The 21,171-nt window shown below is 38.9% G+C and overlaps 1 protein-coding gene across 2 annotated transcripts; it reads right to left on the bottom strand.

The window, feature by feature from the left end:
• Positions 1 to 1,225: 1,225 nt before the first annotated feature.
• Positions 1,226 to 16,496, bottom strand: LOC124881139 (cAMP-dependent protein kinase type II-beta regulatory subunit). Of its 2 annotated transcripts, XM_047386662.1 has the most exons (11): positions 15,799 to 16,488; positions 13,219 to 13,254; positions 11,256 to 11,308; positions 11,036 to 11,119; positions 10,784 to 10,890; positions 10,537 to 10,690; positions 5,835 to 5,936; positions 5,682 to 5,756; positions 5,516 to 5,584; positions 5,238 to 5,376; positions 1,226 to 3,946 (listed from the first exon to the last, which is right to left on the bottom strand). In XM_047386662.1, exons 1-11 carry the CDS (start codon positions 16,061 to 16,063, stop codon positions 3,813 to 3,815), a joined length of 1,218 nt encoding a protein of 405 aa, XP_047242618.1. In that variant the 5' UTR covers positions 16,064 to 16,488; the 3' UTR covers positions 1,226 to 3,812. The 2 variants fall into 2 exon arrangements, with proteins under 2 accessions (XP_047242618.1, XP_047242625.1); XM_047386669.1 differs by lacking the exon at positions 5,516 to 5,584 and having other exon boundaries at positions 15,799 to 16,496.
• Positions 16,497 to 21,171: the final 4,675 nt, after the last annotated feature.

Raw genomic sequence — 21,171 nt, 5'->3', positions numbered from 1 at the left:
AAAATCTGTATCTGAAAAAGGATTGACAGCAGCAGGACGAATGAGATTGTCTAAGATTTCCTGGTACATGACTGCAATGACTTTGGACTTTACAAAACACAGTTGACCAACACCAGCAGATGGCACGGCTCCCAAAATCATCACTTCACTAACTGAAGAAATTTCGAACTGGACCTCAGGCAACATAGATTCTGTGCTGCACCACTCTTCCTACAGACTCTACAATTTTCTTCCAAATTAAATGTAAAAGTTCATTTTATTTTACAAGAGGATTTTGGACCACTGAGCAAAAGTCCAGTTATTTTCCTCCTCTTATTTTCCTCAGATGCTGTATCTAACCCCAGTCCATACCTTACAAATCTCTCTGATTGTTGCTTTTGTATCTTCTCACACACATTTTCCTTCCATTTGACTTTCCATTTATATTCTTGGATACAACATTTCTCTTTGGCAAATACCTTTTATGGCTTGCACTGTTTATGAAAGTTATCAATGACTGTCTGCTAGACAACTGTCAGCAGTCTTCCATATCAGTGGGACATAACATGTTGGTTGGTTTAAACAAACACCTGAAACAAGCGACACTGACTCGATGCAATCTGCTGGGTGTCCTTAGAAAACTTTTTAACCCATTTAAACAATAAATGGAATTTGACTGCACTGTTTAATAAATAGGATAAGTTGGAATGTATGTACGTGACTTGAAATCTGAATGTTTCAATAAAATTTACTTTGTAATAAATAAACCTTTTGATAATGACTTAATTTACTGAGATGCACCACTGCTTTAATCTATTTAAACTGCATTTAGATTAGATCTTTAAACTATATTTATATATATAATATAAAGAAATATAAATATATAATATAAAGAAATAAGAACCTGTTGAACTGAAAATAATACACATTGGTACACATCAAACTAAACATCTGGTGAGAAGTTATGATAAAATATTATACATTTAGAAATGTTTTACTTGTGCTATTTTTTTAACATTTATTTCCAATCATAAGGGCTTTTGTAAGTGCAACATTTCCACTTTTTCATCCAAATGTGCTGCCAGAAAATCTTAGAATTTTTAAGGGCTGAAAAACAATGACCCTTGAGTCCCCCCTACACTACAGAACAACTGGGACATCCTATCCCTCAGAAACTGTAGTGTTGAAGAATGAGGACCTAGGGGTGAAATTTTATGGCCAACAACAAATAATCTCATGTCACACATAAATATAAAATGTTCTTTAATGACATGAAAAGTGAAACATATGATTGTTTTTCTCGCTAAAGTTGGGGTTTTGCCTTATAAAGTAAAAGTGCTACTAAAACGGGGGGTGTCAGCATTTTTAAATGTAAACTCTGTTGCAGACAAAAAAACAAGAGAACTTTGTTACAGAGAAAACAGGAGAGATTGGTTGGGGGAAGAAGAAGATGACCCACTTTAGAGTCCTGTTCAGCAGGTATCTGTAAAAGTTGTTGGCAGAGGTAGACAGCGATAAAGTATATTTTCTACCTACACAAAAAGTATGAGCTAAAACTTACATTGAAACACAGCAAAATAAGCTGTCTCAAGACACTGCCTACATAACTACAATCCAGTGGAGAAACGCATTAAATTAAAAGTGGGCCTATACCGTATAATAACTCAGTTTCAAAATAGTACAGCAATGTGTTGTATATTCTTACAAAACTATCAGCTATCTCTCCCTCTGATGTTAGCTTTGTTGTAAAAGCAGAGTATTTAGGCAAAGAGCCACTAACACTTATCAACAATAAAATACTGTTTATCAGACTAAAGAGTTATAACCTGCTGATAAACAGAGATGTATTTGTGTATAAATGTGAACTCAGTTCTGCTGTTAACATAGTATGAAAGATTTGGAAATACGGTACTGTGAAAAATGTATTCATCCCCTTGCAGATCTCTTTTGCTGTTGGTTTACTGTCACCCCTTAACTCCTTCAGATTACCAAACAAAATTTAGGTTTAGCCAAAGATACCCTGATTAAATACAAATAGCAGTTTTCAAATGCTAGATTTCATAAAATAAGAAAAAACGCTATTAAAACTAACTTGGCCTTGTGCTAAAAAGTAATTTCCCCCATAATTTAATAAACTGCTTGTTCCACCATTTGGTGCAACAACCGCCACCAAGCCATTTCTGTGGAACAATTTTGGTTGACTGTTTGGTGCAAAATCTTTTTAATTCAACCACATTGGAGGGTTTTCAGCATCAACTGCCTGTTCAAGGTCAAGCTACAGCAGTTCATTTAGATCTGAAATCCAGACTTCAGATCTAGTTCACTCCACAACCTTTGGGCCATCCAGAGATGGATTTAATTGTGTACTTCAAATTATTGCCCTGCTGCATTATACAAGTGTGCTTAAGCTTAAAGTCAGGAACTAATGTTCTGACATTCTTCTTCAGGATTTTAGAGGAGAGAGCATAATTCGGGTTTCCATTAATTGGGGCACGTCATTTAGGTCCTGAAGCAGGAAAGCAGCCCCAGACCTTCATGCTTCTAACACCATGTTTGACTGCAGGTATGATGTTCTTTCTAAAATGCTGTGTTAGCTTAATGCCATATGTAACAGGACACACACACTCTGAATTGTTCTGCTCTTTTTTCTCATCAGTCCTTAGAATATTTTCTCAGAGGTCTTGAGGCTCATCCAGATATTTTTGGCAAATGTGAGATGCAGCTCTGCATTCTTTATGGGTAAGCAGGGGCTTTGGCCTTGGAACCCTCCAAAAGATGACATTATTGCCCTGTCTGATTTTTATAGTTGAATGATAAACACAGACCTTAACTGAGGCAAAGGAGGCCTGTAGTGCTTTAGATGTTGTTCTGGGTTCTTTTGTGAGTTCCTGGAGTTTTAGAACAATTTTAGAACAATTTTGGCAGACATGCCACTTCTGTGAAGGTTCACCACTGCTCCATGTCACTGCAGTTCACTGGAGCCTTAAAGCCATAGATATTGACTTTGTTTTATTGTCTGTTCTTGAATTTCTTTAGATTGCGACATGATGTATTGCTTTTTGAGATCTTCTAGCCTACTTCTTAAGGTCAGATAGTAATCAAGTCTCGGTTCGGTAAGTGAAATTTAACTCAGCTCTCAAAAAAATGTTGTTAAACATAGTTAATGCTTGATTAACAAGGGGAGCAATTACTTTTTTTATATATAAGAACAGGTTGGTTTGAATAGTTTCCTCTAAGTAAATGAAATCTGTATTTTGTATTTACTTGTATGAATATCTGACAAAAAAAAAAAAAAGAGCAAAAACAAGAAATCTGTCAGGAGCCAAATACTTTTTCGCACCACTGTAGTTCACGTGTATTTCTCCTACTGAGAAAGGTAAATGTGGCAAATCTGCTCATGATTATCCAAACATAAGTCAGCTTTGACATCCTACAACTGATAAGGTTTAGAAATTTACAAGCAATAATACACTTTTCTTTTTAGAATACCATTGTCAAAAAATTGGGGTTAAGCTTAACAAAGTGTTTCGGTTTACAAAAAAAGTGAAGCACTTGACACCGACAAGTAAAATGCACGCATATTCTTTACAGTGAAAGTCATGGTTAATGTACTAAAACAAGCTTTAAGCAACCCTGCTTTGGCGTGTTGAAGTTGCAACTTTCTGTCGTACACTCTACTAAAACGGGCCGTATCTTAGTCTTAATTGTAACACACTCAAATGTAGTGTAGTGGGTATTCACATTTCTTCTCCTGTTTTGAATAGTATTGTGGAAAAGATCCACAGTGAGCCTGTCTGTTTCCATTGGCTCCACCATGGTTCATTGGAGTTGCTTTATGCACTCTGTTGCTCAATCTCAGCGCTACTTCCAAACAAGGCCGCCAGTTGCTCCTCGTAATTAGCGATGTTTCTCTTCATGATGTCCATGCACGGGCCAAGCAGTCTCTCAAAGGCTTTAACATCCATGACTTAAAAGAAAGACAAAAAGGCTTTGATTTTTATGAGAATTTAAAAAAGGCCATGTAAAACACAAAGTATTTATAGAGTCAAATGAAAAAAAATATGTTTTTATTGGGGTCAAGGCTAAGTCAAGATGCTAATTAAGTGCTTGACAACGCTCATCCAAAAGGTTGCAACAGTTTATGTTTTGTGAACAGAAACTGTTACCAGAATATTCAATTTGTGGATGTTTGTATATATCGAAAATATGAGGAAAGGGCTGTTCCTTATATGGGTAAAATTACTTTGATTAATCACTTACACAGCACCTTGCAAAAATGTATGCTCCTTGAACTTGTCCACAAACTTCAGTGTATTTTATGAAATAAACCAACACATAGTAGTGCATATATTTCAAATGGAAAAAAAATTATAAATGTTTTTTTTTAATTTAAAACAACACCCCTTACTTAAATACACCAAAAAAATTACTGTGAGTAGGATCAACTTGTGGGTAATTTACAGTATAAATACAGCTCTAAGGTTTGTTAGACAACATTAAAGAACAGACATAACGTTCATGGAATACATAATTTCCATTGTGAACTATGGTGGTACAGTATCATGCAGTATAATTTGTTTGACAGAGACAGAAAAGGTGGTCAATTAATGGAAAGATAGTTGATGAAACGGGGTTGGAGGATTGCCTTCCAACATGACAAGGGCTTACAGCCAATAGAATCGTTTAGATCAAAGCCTGGTTAGAATGGCCCAGTCAAAGTTTAGACCTAAATCAAATTAAGAATCTATGGTAAGATATGTAAATTGCTTTTTTGCTTCACAGACCCTATCCATCCAATCTGACTTAGCTTGAGGTATTTTTCAGAGAAGCCAATGGAGACACACCCTAAAAGACTTGCCGTAGAAACTGCAGTGAAAAGTGGTTTTACAAAATATTCACTCAGGAGGGCTGAATACATATGCATGTCACACTTTTTAGATTGTTATTTACAAAAAATATTAAAAACCGTGTATCATTTTCATTCTGCTTCTCAATTTTGCAATGCGTCGTGTTGATCAATATTATAAAATCCACATGAAATACATAGAAGTTCGTGGTTGTAACTTGACAAATGTAAAGTTCAAAGGGTTTAAATACTTCTACAAGACACTGTGGCTGCAGAAACTCACATTTTGAGCTCTAAGTAACATTGTCTCCTGTCTTATGAGAAATTCTGCACTTTTGAAGAGAAAAAAGGCATAGCAAAAAGGCTGCCTAGACCCCTAATATAGTACATCAAAGAAGTGTACAAAATGTACCCAAACATTTGACACTCCCCACAGCATATGCCGATGCAGCTCTGGGCTTGTTTGTGACAAGAGCCAACTCCCCAAAATACTGGCCCCTCGTGCATGTGGCAATATCCACCTCCTCTTCCTCCTCCTCGTCTTTTTTTGTCTTTTGAGAAACAAAAAAATATAAAAATAAGAAATCAAAACTGAAAACACACTTCCAGTATGCACTCTGAGCTTACTCTTGGAGTTGTTGGGTTGAAAAATGAAGTGGATACAGAAAAGTATGAAATGTCCAAAATTACCCGGCTTCTTTTCATGGTGATTCTAACTTGGCCACTCTCAACGATGTAAAAGCAATCTGCTAAATCACCCTGTTATAACACAGCAATGCAGGTAAGTGAACTCAGGCTTTGCAAGTGCAAAGCAGAGGACAAAAACCCTGAAATTATCAACGCAGAGACGAATTACCTGAGCAATAATGTGCTGTGAGTCATTATACACCCTCGTGGATATCACGTCTACAACCTTCATTCTCTCCGACACCTGCAAACATATTAGGTTATCAGCACTTTTCTGTGACTTCATGATGTACTTCGTTAAACACTGCGATGCACAGCAGACCTCTAAAGACGTGAGTAGGGGTAGAGTTTCAATGAATGCTTCGTACATCTTCCTCTTCTTGGCGTTGTTCTTCACTATAATCCTCCTGAACGTCAGACGATCCTGAAACAGTTTTAAATAAAAATGATCACTATTATTTATCTTTACAGATAAAGGTGGTGTTTCCTCTCCAGGTACTCCACCTTCCCACATTCTAAAAACATGCATGTTAGGTTAACTGGTCACTCTAAATTGCTTTTATGGGTGTGGGCATGCCTGGTTTTATCCTGTGCATCTCTGTGTTGTCCTTGGATGGACTGGCGACCTGTCCAAGGTGTAACCTGCTTCTTGTCTGATGACTTCTGGAAATATCCCCTACCCCCCATTATTACAATAATGTAATAATGGGGGTGTAAAACGGCATAATTCATTTTAAACGTGAAGTCTGTCTCACAAAGCACTATCAGTTGCTGTTAGCATGAGACTTTGCTTTCTTAGGTAAATAAAATAAATTTTAATGGTGTGTGTTTTTATCTTGAAACCTGTGTCAGACATTTATTTTGAAATAAGAAAGAGGTAGTTCTACAGTTGCCCTATTAGGTTTATCAAGTCTTCTAGTAAAGGCAGGACATCTGGCTGGCTAGCAACACTAGGTTGAAAAAGAATTGAAAAAGCCTCCGCCACTTTTAAATCAGTATTGTGTCAAACGTTTTGGTACCTGGTAGACTAGATAAAAACAATTTATAAACACTAAAAATTACTCCAAGTAGCTAACCATAAGCAGCTTACGATGCTAAAGTTAGCTTCTGCTCCAGAGCTACAGGTCCTTCTCAAAATATTAGCATATTGTGATAAAGTTCATTATTTTCCATAATGTCATGATGAAAATTTAACATTCACATATTTTAGATTCATTGCACACTAACTGAAATATTTCAGGTCTTTTATTGTCTTAATACGGATGATTTTGGCATACAGCTCATGAAAACCCAAAATTCCTATCTCACAAAATTAGCATATTTCATCCGACCAATAAAAGAAAAGTGTTTTTAATACAAAAAACGTCAACCTTCAAATAATCATGTACAGTTATGCACTCAATACTTGGTTGGGAATCCTTTTGCAGAAATGACTGCTTCAATGCGGCGTGGCATGGAGGCAATCAGCCTGTGGCACTGCTGAGGTCTTATGGAGGCCCAGGATGCTTCGATAGCGGCCTTTAGCTCATCCAGAGTGTTGGGTCTTGAGTCTCTCAACGTTCTCTTCACAATATCCCACAGATTCTCTATGGGGTTCAGGTCAGGAGAGTTGGCAGGCCAATTGAGCACAGTGATACCATGGTCAGTAAACCATTTACCAGTGGTTTTGGCACTGTGAGCAGGTGCCAGGTCGTGCTGAAAAATGAAATCTTCATCTCCATAAAGCTTTTCAGCAGATGGAAGCATGAAGTGCTCCAAAATCTCCTGATAGCTAGCTGCATTGACCCTGCACTTGATAAAACACAGTGGACCAACACCAGCAGCTGACACGGCACCCCAGACCATCACTGACTGTGGGTACTTGACACTGGACTTCTGGCATTTTGGCATTTCCTTCTCCCCAGTCTTCCTCCAGACTCTGGCACCTTGATTTCCGAATGACATGCAGAATTTGCTTTCATCCGAAAAAAGTACTTTGGACCACTGAGCAACAGTCCAGTGCTGCTTCTCTGTAGCCCAGGTCAGGCGCTTCTGCCGCTGTTTCTGGTTCAAAAGTGGCTTGACCTGGGGAATGCGGCACCTGTAGCCCATTTCCTGCACACGCCTGTGCACGGTGGCTCTGGATGTTTCTACTCCAGACTCAGTCCACTGCTTCCGCAGGTCCCCCAAGGTCTGGAATCGGCCCTTCTCCACAATCTTTCTCAGGGTCCGGTCACCTCTTCTCGTTGTGCAGCGTTTTCTGCCACACTTTTTCCTTCCCACAGACTTCCCACTGAGGTGCCTTGATACAGCACTCTGGGAACAGCCTATTCGTTCAGAAATTTCTTTCTGTGTCTTACCCTCTAGCTTGAGGGTGTCAATAGTGGCCTTCTGGACAGCAGTCAGGTCGGCAGTCTTACCCATGATTGGGGTTTTGAGTGATGAACCAGGCTGGGAGTTTTAAAGGCCTCAGGAATCTTTTGCAGGTGTTTAGAGTTAACTCGTTGATTCAGATGATTAGGTTCATAGCTCGTTTAGAGACCCTTTTAATGATATGCTAATTTTGTGAGATAGGAATTTTGGGTTTTCATGAGCTGTATGCCAAAATCATCCGTATTAAGACAATAAAAGACCTGAAATATTTCAGTTAGTGTGCAATGAATCTAAAATATATGAATGTTAAATTTTCATCATTACATTATGGAAAATAATGAACTTTATCACAATATGCTAATATTTTGAGAAGGACCTGTATTGTCTGGGCTGCATTTGATCATCTCTAGATCAAATCTCAAATTAGGGTTTTATTCTATTTATAAAAACAGAAAGGGGACATTTTCAATGCTAAATTGGCATTAGGATGACCATGGGTGAAGATAACCACGAAAACAAAATGTGGACAAGTCAAACCTACAATGGTGCTATCCTACACTAATTACAGAGTTTAAAACAGATTTTAATTTGAAATGCCTTTGATGTTTTTTGTGAAAAAAAAAATTTTCACAAAAAAATCTTGTCTTGTTTTAATGAATTAAATGCATTGGGTGTCACAATGAGCCTGTTTATTGCAAGAAAAGCATTTACTCAAATAGTAAAAAGAAAGAAGGCACTCAAACGTTCCTCATGCCATCCACCTGCAAAAAGGTTCCAGTGGTTTAAGTTAAAAATTGGTCATAGAACAAGGTGTCAACCTGCAATGATGTAAACCACAATGTAGAAAGTATCATTAGCTGTAGAGGGCACCCTCTAGCCAAGGCTGGCCATGACAATATTGTGATCCACATTACTTAATAAAACGGTTAGTACTACTGCAGGTCAGACACCAAATAACATGTCTACGGTAATCTTCTGTTAGCTCAGAGACTCTCTGGCACCACTGCTCCTCCTCAGACTAAGGAGCTCCTGCTTGTTCACAGATTACGCTGCACAATCTAAGACTCTCAGGTTGGCAGAGGGTTCAGCACCGACGTCCCTCGTCTCCCATAGATGACACAACAGAGCTGCTAGCTGGTTTTTGAAGGACACAAATCTTGCTGAGTCATGAATAACTGGGTTGTTTTACATGAAGGGCCAACTTGCTACTGAACTGTCAAACAGCTCATTTGGCCACAGGAAACTTTTCTGCTGTTTAAAAAAATATCTTTAAAAACTGACCTTCAAACCATAATAAATCCTTTTTACAATATATACAATATACATTAGCTTTATAATTAGCGTCCATGATAATGTAAACTCATATCAACCAGTACGATTACTGCTCTCCCCACTGGATTCAATACTGATGAAACCAGATATTTACATAGGTTGTGTGTGTTTTTAAAAAGGCTTTCTTTTTCTCACATGCATTAAATCACTCCTCTTTTAGGTTAATTAGGATTTTTGCAAGAATAAAAAGCAAATAGGTTTTTAGAGAATTTTTTGTTTCTTCATTGACATTCAAGCGTTTACATACACTAAAAATACTTTGCCTTTAAACAATGTGGGAAAACCCAGATGATATTGCCATGGCTTTGTAAACTTCTAATAGGTTGATTCACAGCATTTGAGTTAAACGGAGGGAAACCTGTGGATGCATATTAAGGCAATTCCCCAAACACACGGCTTACTTGTGTGAACTCATGGAAAATAGAAGGAAATCAGGCATAATATCAGGTAGAAAATGATGAACCTCCTCAAATCTGATTTCCATGTGTACAATTCCAGATGGTGCCACGTTTAACTACAAGAATAAACACCATGGGATATTCAAACCGTCATAATCCTCAAAAAGAAGACAGAGATTAACATTTTCTGGTGTGAAATGTGAGTTTTAAGCCAAGAAGAAAACTTTGCTAAGATGCTGGCTGAAGCTGGTAACACAGTGTCACTATCCATAGTGAACTGAGTCCTGAACCAACATGGGCTGAAAAGCTATTCAGACAGGAAGAAGCCATTACTTCTAAAGTACATCAAAAGCCATATTACATTTTACAATTGCACTCAGGAGCCTTAATTTTTGGAGAGGAAAATGGTGCAGGAGGAGGCATCACAAGGAAAGAACAGATGGATATATTAAAGCAACATCTCAAGATATCACCCAGGAAGTTAAAGCCCAAATGGGTCTTCTAGATGGCCATAGGCATGCCGCCAAAAACTTTTTTGGACAGGGAACCACAAAGTCCTGATCTAAGTCCCACAGAAATATGTGGCCAAAGCTGAAAACGTGTGTGTGAGCAAGGCAGCCTACAAACCTCATTCAGGTACACTTGTTCTGTCAGGAGGAATGGGCCTAAGATCCAGCAAACTATTTTGAAAAGGTTATGGAAATATAGGCAAAATGTTTGACCTAAGTTACAGACTTTTTATACAGTTTAGGTAAATGTATGCTTTCAGCTATACATTACATTATCCAATCTGTGCCATCTCCCTCTGTTGCGCCATGCTGCAACACAACCACAAACAGCCTGGGTATTTACTTAATCTGTGCCAGCTGACTGCACACTGTTTGAAAAACCTGAGCAAGCAGCCAGATGTGCTCCTGCGCGGGTATGTAATGTTTGACTTACCAGGCACCAAAGGGCTCCAGGCGAGGTTGCAATTATCGTGGCCGCCCTAGGGGTGTTGTACATCAGCGCCAGTTCTCCAAAGCTGCCTTTGTTGTCGTAGGAGCCCACCAGCTTCTCCATGCCCTCGAGCTTCACGAAAATGTTGAATGTCCCACTGAATTAAAAAAAAAAACACAATTATTTGTTAAAAAAATATATAGACAAAACATTATTTGGGAAATCCTTTAAAAGTAACTGCTTAAAGCACCTTTCAATTACATAGAAGTTGTCCCCGTCATCATCTTGATCAATGATGTGCTCTCCTTCTGTGCAAAACTTTTCAAACATGGCGTCCAAAACCTGAGACATCTGCTCCTGAGAGGGAGAGAAACATAAGCCATTGAATTATTTGTGTTTAAACAAATCTATCTTTCAACATAAACTGACCACGGTTTGAAATTATGCACAGAGGTTAAAATAAAAGAAACTTAAAGCTGCTGACTTCAGGTCATGTACTCACTGGATCTAAATTCTTGAACAGAAGAATGTCCCTGCAAGCTTCCTGTAGTCTCTGTCTCTGCTCATCAGTTTTGGGGTGGGTTACCTGTGAGACAAAATGTGTTTCTGTTGGACTGCCTAACAGTGGTCCATGATTATGTTAAAATAGTCAAATTCTTCATGTCTTCTGATTCTAAGCTAAAATATAAATGTGTTTGGTTGTGGTGTGGATTGCAGTTTACCCATGGCTCTTTATCTTCTTCATCATCGTCAGGGTTGAACGCTTCTGCACAAACTGTATTACAGATAGCAACAAAGGTGAATAATGTTACATTGGTACTTGCTTTGATTTTAAAGAACATGTACTATAGACCAAGCTGCGTTACGTCATATTTGTACAGCACCTTTTAGGCATATAAAGACAAATACCGTTGTTTCCCATCCCTTTATCAAGCCATTTAAACAGTAAGTGGGGCTCACAATACAGTAACTTGTAAAGGTTACACAGCCCTTGAACATTTTCATATTTTGTCCCATTACACTCACAAACATCATTGTATTTTATTGACATTTTATTTTACAGACAAACACATACATGTAGGATTGCATAATTATGAAGTGGAAGGAAAATGATGCATGGTTTTCATAATCTTGTTTCATAAAAAACTGAAAAGTGTGGCATACATTTGTAAGAAGGCCCCTAGTCAAACTTAGTAGTACAACTTTTTGCTGTGATTGCAGTTGTAAGTCTTTGGGGGGAATGTCTCTACCAGCTGTTTAAAGGCATAATTTTGAACTTGTTTGTCCTCGGGTGTTCCCGCTTAATGTGACGTATAGCCAATCAGAAAGCGATGTGACAGAAACACGGAGGATTACTCAGATCTTACGTTTGTTCTCGAGAGGGTTTGCAAGATTTCCCGTCTGACATCTGAATGTTCATGAGTGAAATCTGTTCGTGTGGTGTGTTGTGCTTGCCGTGTGGCTGGACACAACACACTGTAGGATCAAATCTACAATTTTCTGTCGTCACATGTGGGGTCTCTCAAGTTTTGGAAATCAGCCGACAAATTTTAAATCTTGCCATGTGAACCAGGCATAACAGGTTTGCTTCCAAGATCGTTATGTGTGTAGCTCCATCCATCTTCCCTTCAACTTCCCTGTCTTTGAATCCCAAGCAGCCTCACACCACAATGATGCCATAACTATGTTTTACAGTGGCAGTCTTAGTTTTATTATCAGACATTGTGCTTTTCATCAACTTCTCATCTGACCAGAGAATCTTCTTAAGGATCTTTGCTGTCCCCTACATGGCCTACATGGGACAGCCGAACTGAACAGTGATTTAAAAACTTTGAGATACTTAAAACCAAACCCTCCTTTAAACCTCTCCACAACTATATGCCCGACCTGTCTGCCATGTTCCATGGTGTTCATTAATGTTCTCTAACAAACCTCTAAGGCCTTCATAGAACAGCTGTATTTATACTGAGAGTCTGTCTTTTTATACTTAATACTGGAGTTTATACTGGAGTAATGGGGGCTGAATACAATGCATACCACTGTTTTTGTCTAATGTATAAATCCCGAAGTAATATTTTGAAGTTTGTGCTCGTCACAGGACAAATGTTCAAGGGGTGTGAATACTTTTGCAAAGCGCTGCATGTGTGTGGGGTGGGGGGTACTGTGCTATGTTACAATTGTAAACTTTTAACAGCAACATTTTGTAAAATGTGTTTGTATAAGTAGTCCTGTAATAAAACTTTCAAACAAAACTCTGGTTTCAATGAAGAATGTTTTATTTTCGCATCCAATAACACACGCTTTTCACTTCTGTCTTTTACATTAGCCAATCTATATACATATAATTTGCCTAAATACTAGTTAAATGTTCCATATCAGCAAAAGTGGAGTCATCTTTCTACCAGGGCTACAACCTTTACCTCTGTTGTGAGCGAGAGATAAGTATCACTTGTCCTGATTTCCTCCCCCACATCACTCACTGACATAATAAATCAGGTTCAAGACTGAGCAGCCTCACAGGCTCTTATAAATCAACCTTATTATAATAAGAGGAGGATGAAAAAAGACAGATGGAAAGAAATATTTTCATTTGTCGGAGAAGCTTTTCATTCTCCCTGAAATGATACAGACCGGAGCTACAGGAAGTTAAAAACCAACTTTAACAAGCAGCAAACTGGAACTCACCTGATGCTCTTCTGATGAATCTGTTTATCACTGGTGCTGTAAACAATGAAAAGCCACATGTTCAATTTCATCATAAGCCCAATTGCTCTGAAAGCTATTATTAAAAAGAGGTCTCGGTAGCTGCGATTTCACAGCTAATACCCCTGTGGAGGCTAACTCACTAAGGGATCCATATTCATCATGGTAAAACCTGAATGAGGACAGCTGCTTTAGAGTGGATTTAGCTCTTTGAATAATTTCAATGAGGACAAAAAAAGCATTCAAATGTAACCCACAGCCATGCAGTGGCCAAGTTATCAATAACCATGACCCCAAAACATGCTGATTTAACTCATGAATGTGGTGCACCTGCCTGTATGTAAGCCTTACAGCCAGTCAGACTTGGCCAAAGCCACGAGTAAACTAGGCTGCAGCTTAGAGCCCCCAGGCCAGCAGGGGGGGCCCCAGAAGACCATAAATTCTCGCACAGCACAAATCTTGAAAGTAGTTTTGTTCGTGTTTATAAGCCAACTGGGTCAAGAATGACCAAACTTTGAAATGTGCACCATCCATCCATTTCCTATACCTGCTTCTTCCATACAGGGTCACAGGGGAGTTGGTGCTTATCTCCAGCAGTCTACAGGTGAGAGGTGGAGTACACCCTGGACAGGTCTCCAGTCCATTGCAGGGGACCACAGAGAAACAACCATGCACAAGTAAGGGCAGCTGAGCGAGACATAACCTAATGGTTATGTTTTTGGACTGTGGGGAAGCCAGAGTACCCAGATGGAACCTACACATGCGCGGGGAGAACATACAAACTCCATGCAGAAAGGCCCTGGCCAGGAGTTGAACCCAGGACCTTCATGCTGTAAGAAAACAGAGCTACTATCTGCGCCACCAAGCAGCCCTATAATGTGCAACATTATACCCAAAACAGAATATTATTATATTCTCGATATTAATTATTTGATTAACAATTTAAAATTGTTTAGGATTTTCAAGTGGTGTCAGCAGAGTCATAATTTTACCTCTAGTGTAGTCAATAATTTTTTTTGCTTAAGCCTGACTTGGGACAATTTGCCTGCACACCATGTCTTTATATCCATCCCAGTCCTGGCCCCACCCTCAACTGATACCACAAAGAAAAAGAGCTACAGTGTCTTAAAATTAAGGACAAAAAATTTAAAAGAGCAAGAAAAGGGATCAAATCACCCGATTTTATGGCATACAGGTACTTGAGAAAATTAACTACTGGACTGTAAAGTTATCTAAAGAATCATAAGCCTAAATTTCACGTTCTAGCATGGGAACATACCTAAATAAAACTCCTGAAATTCTGTTATGGTGTTTGATTTTGGTGGCTGCACAGGGGAGCTGCATGGCTGTGTGTTGCCTTGCAACAAGAAGGTCCTGGATTCGAATAGCAACAAGTTTGTCCATGTTTGGTTGTTTGTCCTGTGTGTCTATCTGTTGCCCTGTGACGGACTGGCGACTTGTCCAGGGTGTACTGACCCCACCACTTTCCCAATGACCGCTGGAGATAGGCACCATTACCCCTGCAACCCTGCAAGGATATAGAAAATGGATGGATGTATGATTAGTTTTTGTATGCCACCCTAAGTTTAGGCGTTTAGGCGTTTTGTTTGTAGTTGTACTTTTTACTTGTACTGATTTTGAATGTTCTAATTCCCAGTCAAAACTACAACAAGAATGTCCTCAGGGACAGTAGTTTCAGACAGTTTTGGAAAGTTGGAGATCTCTGAGCAGCCACGAGTCAAGTAACCAATATTGGCGCCATGGGTGTAAAATGTAATGATAGCTTAGGTAAAACTATTAATAAGCACTATAGATGGTCTTTGTGTACCTTTGGTTTAATAAACCAAGCACTGTAAAATCTCTATTTATGAACATGTTACTTCAGTTTGTGAATATGAATTTAATAAGATAGAGCACAATATATTCTTATCACCTTGTACTGCACCAGCACCAAAACAATGAGTAAATCCCACTTCTTTTCCAGCTGTTTTATCTGCAAGTGTGATCCCAAATCAAATTCTGCCTAGGGCCCTATTAAATCTCGGACCGGCCCTGCAGCCAGCCTTTGAAAGCCCACTACTCATTGGGATGCTGTGTCAGATCTGTTTTGCAACTGCTTGCAAGCTCTGCAGACGATTGGGACACTTCAGGAAAGACAAGATCGTATGTTTTTTCCATATTTTTTCCTATTGGCTAATAAGGGTAAATAGGCCCGCTGTATCGTGGCCTGTAAATGAAGCACAAAATATGAAAGCGAGCCTCCGATGCAACAAAAATGAAAAAGATCTCTTGATTCTGCATGTCTTATGGAAAAGCATTTTAACCTAAATAAAAAACTGGTACATAGACGCAGAGCAGGACACATATAGCCCGTCTTTCAGTCTCCGTGACCATATATGGCAAATGACAGCGCGGTTGTGGATGCAAGAAGGCGAGCATCTCTGCGCCTTGTTCCTATTATATCCCAGCGAGCAGCAGCCGTGCACACTGCCATGCATGCACATGCTTCAGCATGCATTAAGATCATCTACATTCATATATTTCAAGAACACATCGGCTCACCTATGAATTCCTCGTCATCGTCGTCGTCCTCCTCCCCGTTCTCCGAATCGATCTGCATGGCCTCGTCAATGAAATTGACCGCTTTCCCAGATCTCGGGGCCGAATTTTGGTCATTGCCAAAAGAGGCCTCTTTGGTCTCGCTGTCCTTCAGCCGGGTGAAGTACTGTAACGCAAACTCGAGCAGATCCCTGGGCTGATTCCTCAACACTTCCACGGTAAAGCTCTGTAACAGCTCCGTCAGTCCCTCAGGAATTTCTATACTCATTCCTGTTTTCAGTCTATGGATGTGGACAAAACCGGTTTGCTGCGAATTCTAGAAAATATTACAAAAAAAAAAAAAGATAAAAAGCAGCTCACAGCTGGAAATAAGAATAACCGGGTGTAGTCTGGCCACCCCCCAGTCAGTCAGCAAGCCGTCCACAGCGGATCCTCTCTTTTTCTTGAATGAAAATGGCTGTGGATTTTGGTCCAAGCATCTTCTGCTGCTTCTGGCTATAGGAAACCCACGCATGTGACCCAGGAATCCATGGCAACCACCTATCCAGGGATTGCGTACATGAGCCGTAGCGGCGCAGAAACTGCAGTCAGTCGCAAAATACAAATTATGGGAAAGAGAAGCAGACTGTTTGTCAGACATGGATTTTTTACTGGAAGAGGTCAGATCCATGACAGCAGAACTAGACGTCGCATCATGCTTATTTTCTGTCTATTGACATTGATAATTAAGCTGTTATATTGATTTAAAATGTGGTCAATAAATAGGAGAGAAAAACCGATAAAATGTGCGGATGATTCCTAAAAGGTGTCACATTTTAACGTTATGTTCAGTGCTATACTTGCTACGAGTAAAATACATTACTGTTGTTTTTTTGTTTTTGTTTTTTGTTTGTTTATTTGTTTTATTTGAACTTGAGCTCTTGGTTTTTGAGGGTGAAATGATGGAACCACAGACATCTTCAAAGACTATGGAAAAAACTATTATTTGGCATTACATTTTCTAGTAATGTGTTTTCTCTAATCTATACATACATACTCCCCCCAATACACAGACCTTGGGAAGGTGCTCCTGGACCACCTGCCTTTTGATGGATATAAGACCCTTGTTCTTAGCAAAAATGCAGGGAGCTGGTTTATCTCCGCTGGTTTCTGTGGGAGGACCTGGCCTTCCCTAAAGTAAGGTGGAAGTAGTCCTCTTTAATGCAAATTAACTCTACCAAGAATAAAGGTCAGATGGCTACACAAGAGGAACCTGCTAAAGTACATTTATTCAAATATTAGTGAGGGCGTATGTATATATCTAAGCTTGTACATATTACTTTGATCCTGTATCTAAGAAAATCATAAAATATAAGTTTAAACTTGATAGAACTTACCAGTTGTCTTCTGCCTTGAGAAAATAATTTTAATAAATCCTTAAAAGCCTCCCCAAAAAATCTGACCATCACTGTAAATGTTGCAGCTTGATTGGTATAGGGCCTATATTTGGTGTATACGATCAAACGGGTAAACAATAAACCATTAGTGTGTGGGATGATTAACACAAAACAATTTAGAATGAACATGTTGCCCCTATTTACATTAGTGTTATTAACTAAGGTACTGAGGCGAATCTTATTATGAAGCCATATGGCCTTTAATTGTTTAATAACAGAGAGTTTGGGGCCCATCTCTTGGAGAAAAAAAATACAATAAATCTGCTGCGCATTGGAAGATTTCAGAACATTCTGACTGTGTGGCAGATTTTAGATGCCATCGTGGTGTTTTATCATAAAACAAAAAGCCTGAATAGACCTTAGCCACATGTGCTGAAGATATCCAGCAAAATCTTTTGAAAATCAGCTGACTTTAGGGCTTGAATGCAGTTAATTAAAACCTTAGGTGTGCACAAATTACACACACAACACAAACTCAGTGTTGAACATGGTATTTTTCACAGTAGTTTATGTAAACTTACTCATACTTAAACTTTACTGACCAAAAGTGACACAAATGGTATGTCTTCAGACTTTGCTTCATCAATTTAAGTGCTGACAGATCATTTTTCAGATTATTGTACAATGTGATAAGGTGCATATTTTTCCCCTGAAAAGGGCTTATTCAGTTAAAAAAAAACTTGAAATACCAGAAAGCTTAGTTCATTTTAGTATAGTCATATGATAAGGTTAAGCTGTGAAAGTACAGCTAATATAACGTAATCTACAGTTTGCTTTATCAGTATACCATGGCTCTCTTTCCTTTTTGGCCCTCAGGCTCCCAAAAAGGACCTTCCCCTGCTTTGGCCTATATCTGTCACCTTTTATTTAGAAGGCACAACATGTTCTCACTCTGGTGAGTACATGCAAGCACTGCTGGTAATTTTCTGACTCTTCACAGGAAACCACTACATGTGTGCCTTTTCTAGTAGGATATTAAGCAAATATCAAGGTACATCTACTCTGTCTAGAGTGCATCAGGACTCAACTCTGAGTTAATAATCCTCAAAAGATTCTTAAAAACAACGGAAAAATATAAAGAACTTCTAAATTATACTGGGCTGATGATCCGACATCTGCAAATAATTACAGCATTAGGACAGAGAGAACAGGTTAAGTAAATGTGCATATACATAAGTGAGATCATGTATGAAAAACCCCAAAGAAATTCTCTTAAGTATTGAAAGGTAGATGTAAACTGTCAGATTTAAAGATATTTCAACCTAAAATCAGCATAACACTGTACTAGATCCTACAGCACCTGCTGAGTTACAGTAGTTTGAGTCTACTAGTTTCTGACACAGACCTATCTAGGTTATACTGCCACCTACAGGACAGAAGTTTATAAGAAAAACGTACACGTTTGATTTATAAGACATATTTTCCCTTCACATTTGTCAATGGTCTTTAAAGGAGCTAAATGTGACAAAGAAAAATCCTAAATCACCAAGATATGATTTTAAAATGTATGAATGCTAATGTCAAAAGATTGTCATTGTATTTAGATAAAATACATCTTTAAAAAAAAAAAAAAAGTATTCATGTGGACTTGCCTCTTTTTACATTTCTAGATTTTTACCAAACCCAATAGGATCCCCACAGCTTTCCTTTACAGGTCGTATTTATGTCTGATAAATTGGTTACTCCCTACTTATTACTGTAAAATTTCACCCAAACTATGATTACCGTCACTTGGTATAAAAACAAATGTTTGGCACCTCAAAACATTCGCAGGGTGTCACAAGTTTCAGTTTCACACATTTTCTCTAACCTGCTCTGCTACTTTACCATTACACAAGTTGGAAAAAAAAAATATGCTTCGCAATTCAGTAATATTAAACTAGAGCAGTCTTATTGGGCAAATCCCCTTCTAAAAGGTAACGAATCATCTCAGTAAAGACAAAAATGCTTTAATTTACCACCAGAAAATACAATTAAAACCATTTTTATGCTAACCCTTACATATAATCTGCTTCACACTCTGCTAATTCAAGTGAGTAAACCGAGCCAATTGCAGCATAAAGCCATAGGCCAAATAAAAAAAACAAATGCACATTTAAGGTGCAAACAGTTAAAAATAGTTTTCTATTACAAGTTTAACAACTATTGCTGATAAAATGATTAAACCCCTCCCACTCTTCAAAAGTTCAAGTCTATGGAAATACCCTACTGCGCCACGTTTAGATTTGTCTGACACTACAGGTCCTTCTCAAAATATTAGCATATTGTGATAAAGTTCATTATTTTCCATAATGTCATGATGAAAATTTAACATTCACATATTTTAGATTCATTGCACACTAACTGAAATATTTCAGGTCTTTTATTGTCTTAATACGGATGATTTTGGCATGCAGCTCATGAAAACCCAAAATTCCTATCTCACAAAATTAGCATATTTCATCCGACCAATAAAAGAAAAGTGTTTTTAATACAAAAAACGTCAACCTTCAAATAATCATGTACAGTTATGCACTCAATACTTGGTCGGGAATCCTTTTGCAGAAATGACTGCTTCAATGCGGCGTGGCATGGAGGCAATCAGCCTGTGGCACTGCTGAGGTCTTATGGAGGCCCAGGATGCTTCGATAGCGGCCTTTAGCTCATCCAGAGTGTTGGGTCTTGAGTCTCTCAACGTTCTCTTCACAATATCCCACAGATTCTCTATGGGGTTCAGGTCAGGAGAGTTGGCAGGCCAATTGAGCACAGTGATACCATGGTCAGTAAACCATTTACCAGTGGTTTTGGCACTGTGAGCAGGTGCCAGGTCGTGCTGAAAAATGAAATCTTCATCTCCATAAAGCTTTTCAGCAGATGGAAGCATGAAGTGCTCCAAAATCTCCTGATAGCTAGCTGCATTGACCCTGCCCTTGATAAAACACAGTGGACCAACACCAGCAGCTGACAAGGCACCCCAGACCATCACTGACTGTGGGTACTTGACACTGGACTTCTGGCATTTTGGCATTTCCTTCTCCCCAGTCTTCCTCCAGACTCTGGCACCTTGATTTCCGAATGACATGCAGAATTTGCTTTCATCCGAAAAAAGTACTTTGGACCACTGAGCAACAGTCCAGTGCTGCTTCTCTGTAGCCCAGGTCAGGCGCTTCTGCCGCTGTTTCTGGTTCAAAAGTGGCTTGACCTGGGGAATGCGGCATCTGTAGCCCATTTCCTGCACACGCTTGAGCACGGTGGCTCTGGATGTTTCTACTCCAGACTCAGTCCACTGCTTCCACAGGTCCCCTAAGGTCTGGAATCGGCCCTTCTCCACAATCTTCCTCAGGGTCCGGTCACCTCTTCTCGTTGTGCAGCGTTTTCTGCCACACTTTTTCCTTCCCACTGAGGTGCCTTGATACAGCACTCTGGGAACAGCCTATTCGTTCAGAAATTTCTTTCTGTGTCTTACCCTCTTGCTTGAGGGTGTCAATAGTGGCCTTCTGGACAGCAGTCAGGTCGGCAGTCTTACCCATGATTGGGGTTTTGAGTGATGAACCAGGCTAGGAGTTTTAAAGGCCTCAGGAATCTTTTGCAGGTGTTTAGTTAACTCGTTGATTCAGATGATTAGGTTCATAGCTTGTTTAGAGACCCTTTTAATGATATGCTAATTTTGTGAGATAGGAATTTTGGGTTTTCATGAGCTGTATGCCAAAATCATCCGTATTAAGACAATAAAAGACCTGAAATATTTCAGTTAGTGTGCAATGAACCTAAAATATATGAATGTTAAATTTTCATCATGACATTATGGAAAATAATGAACTTTATCACAATATGCTAATATTTTGAGAAGGACCTGTATGTATGCAAAGTAGTGGTTTGGCAGTACTTTACCACCTGCAAAACCCTTTCACTTCTGCATTATAACAAACTTTTAGTTTTTGACAACACAGAACAGACCCCA

This window comes from Girardinichthys multiradiatus, chromosome 2, assembly GCF_021462225.1.
Source record: "Girardinichthys multiradiatus isolate DD_20200921_A chromosome 2, DD_fGirMul_XY1, whole genome shotgun sequence".
Taxonomy (NCBI): Eukaryota; Metazoa; Chordata; class Actinopteri; order Cyprinodontiformes; family Goodeidae; genus Girardinichthys; species Girardinichthys multiradiatus.
This window is presented reverse-complemented; position numbering and strand designations above follow the sequence as displayed.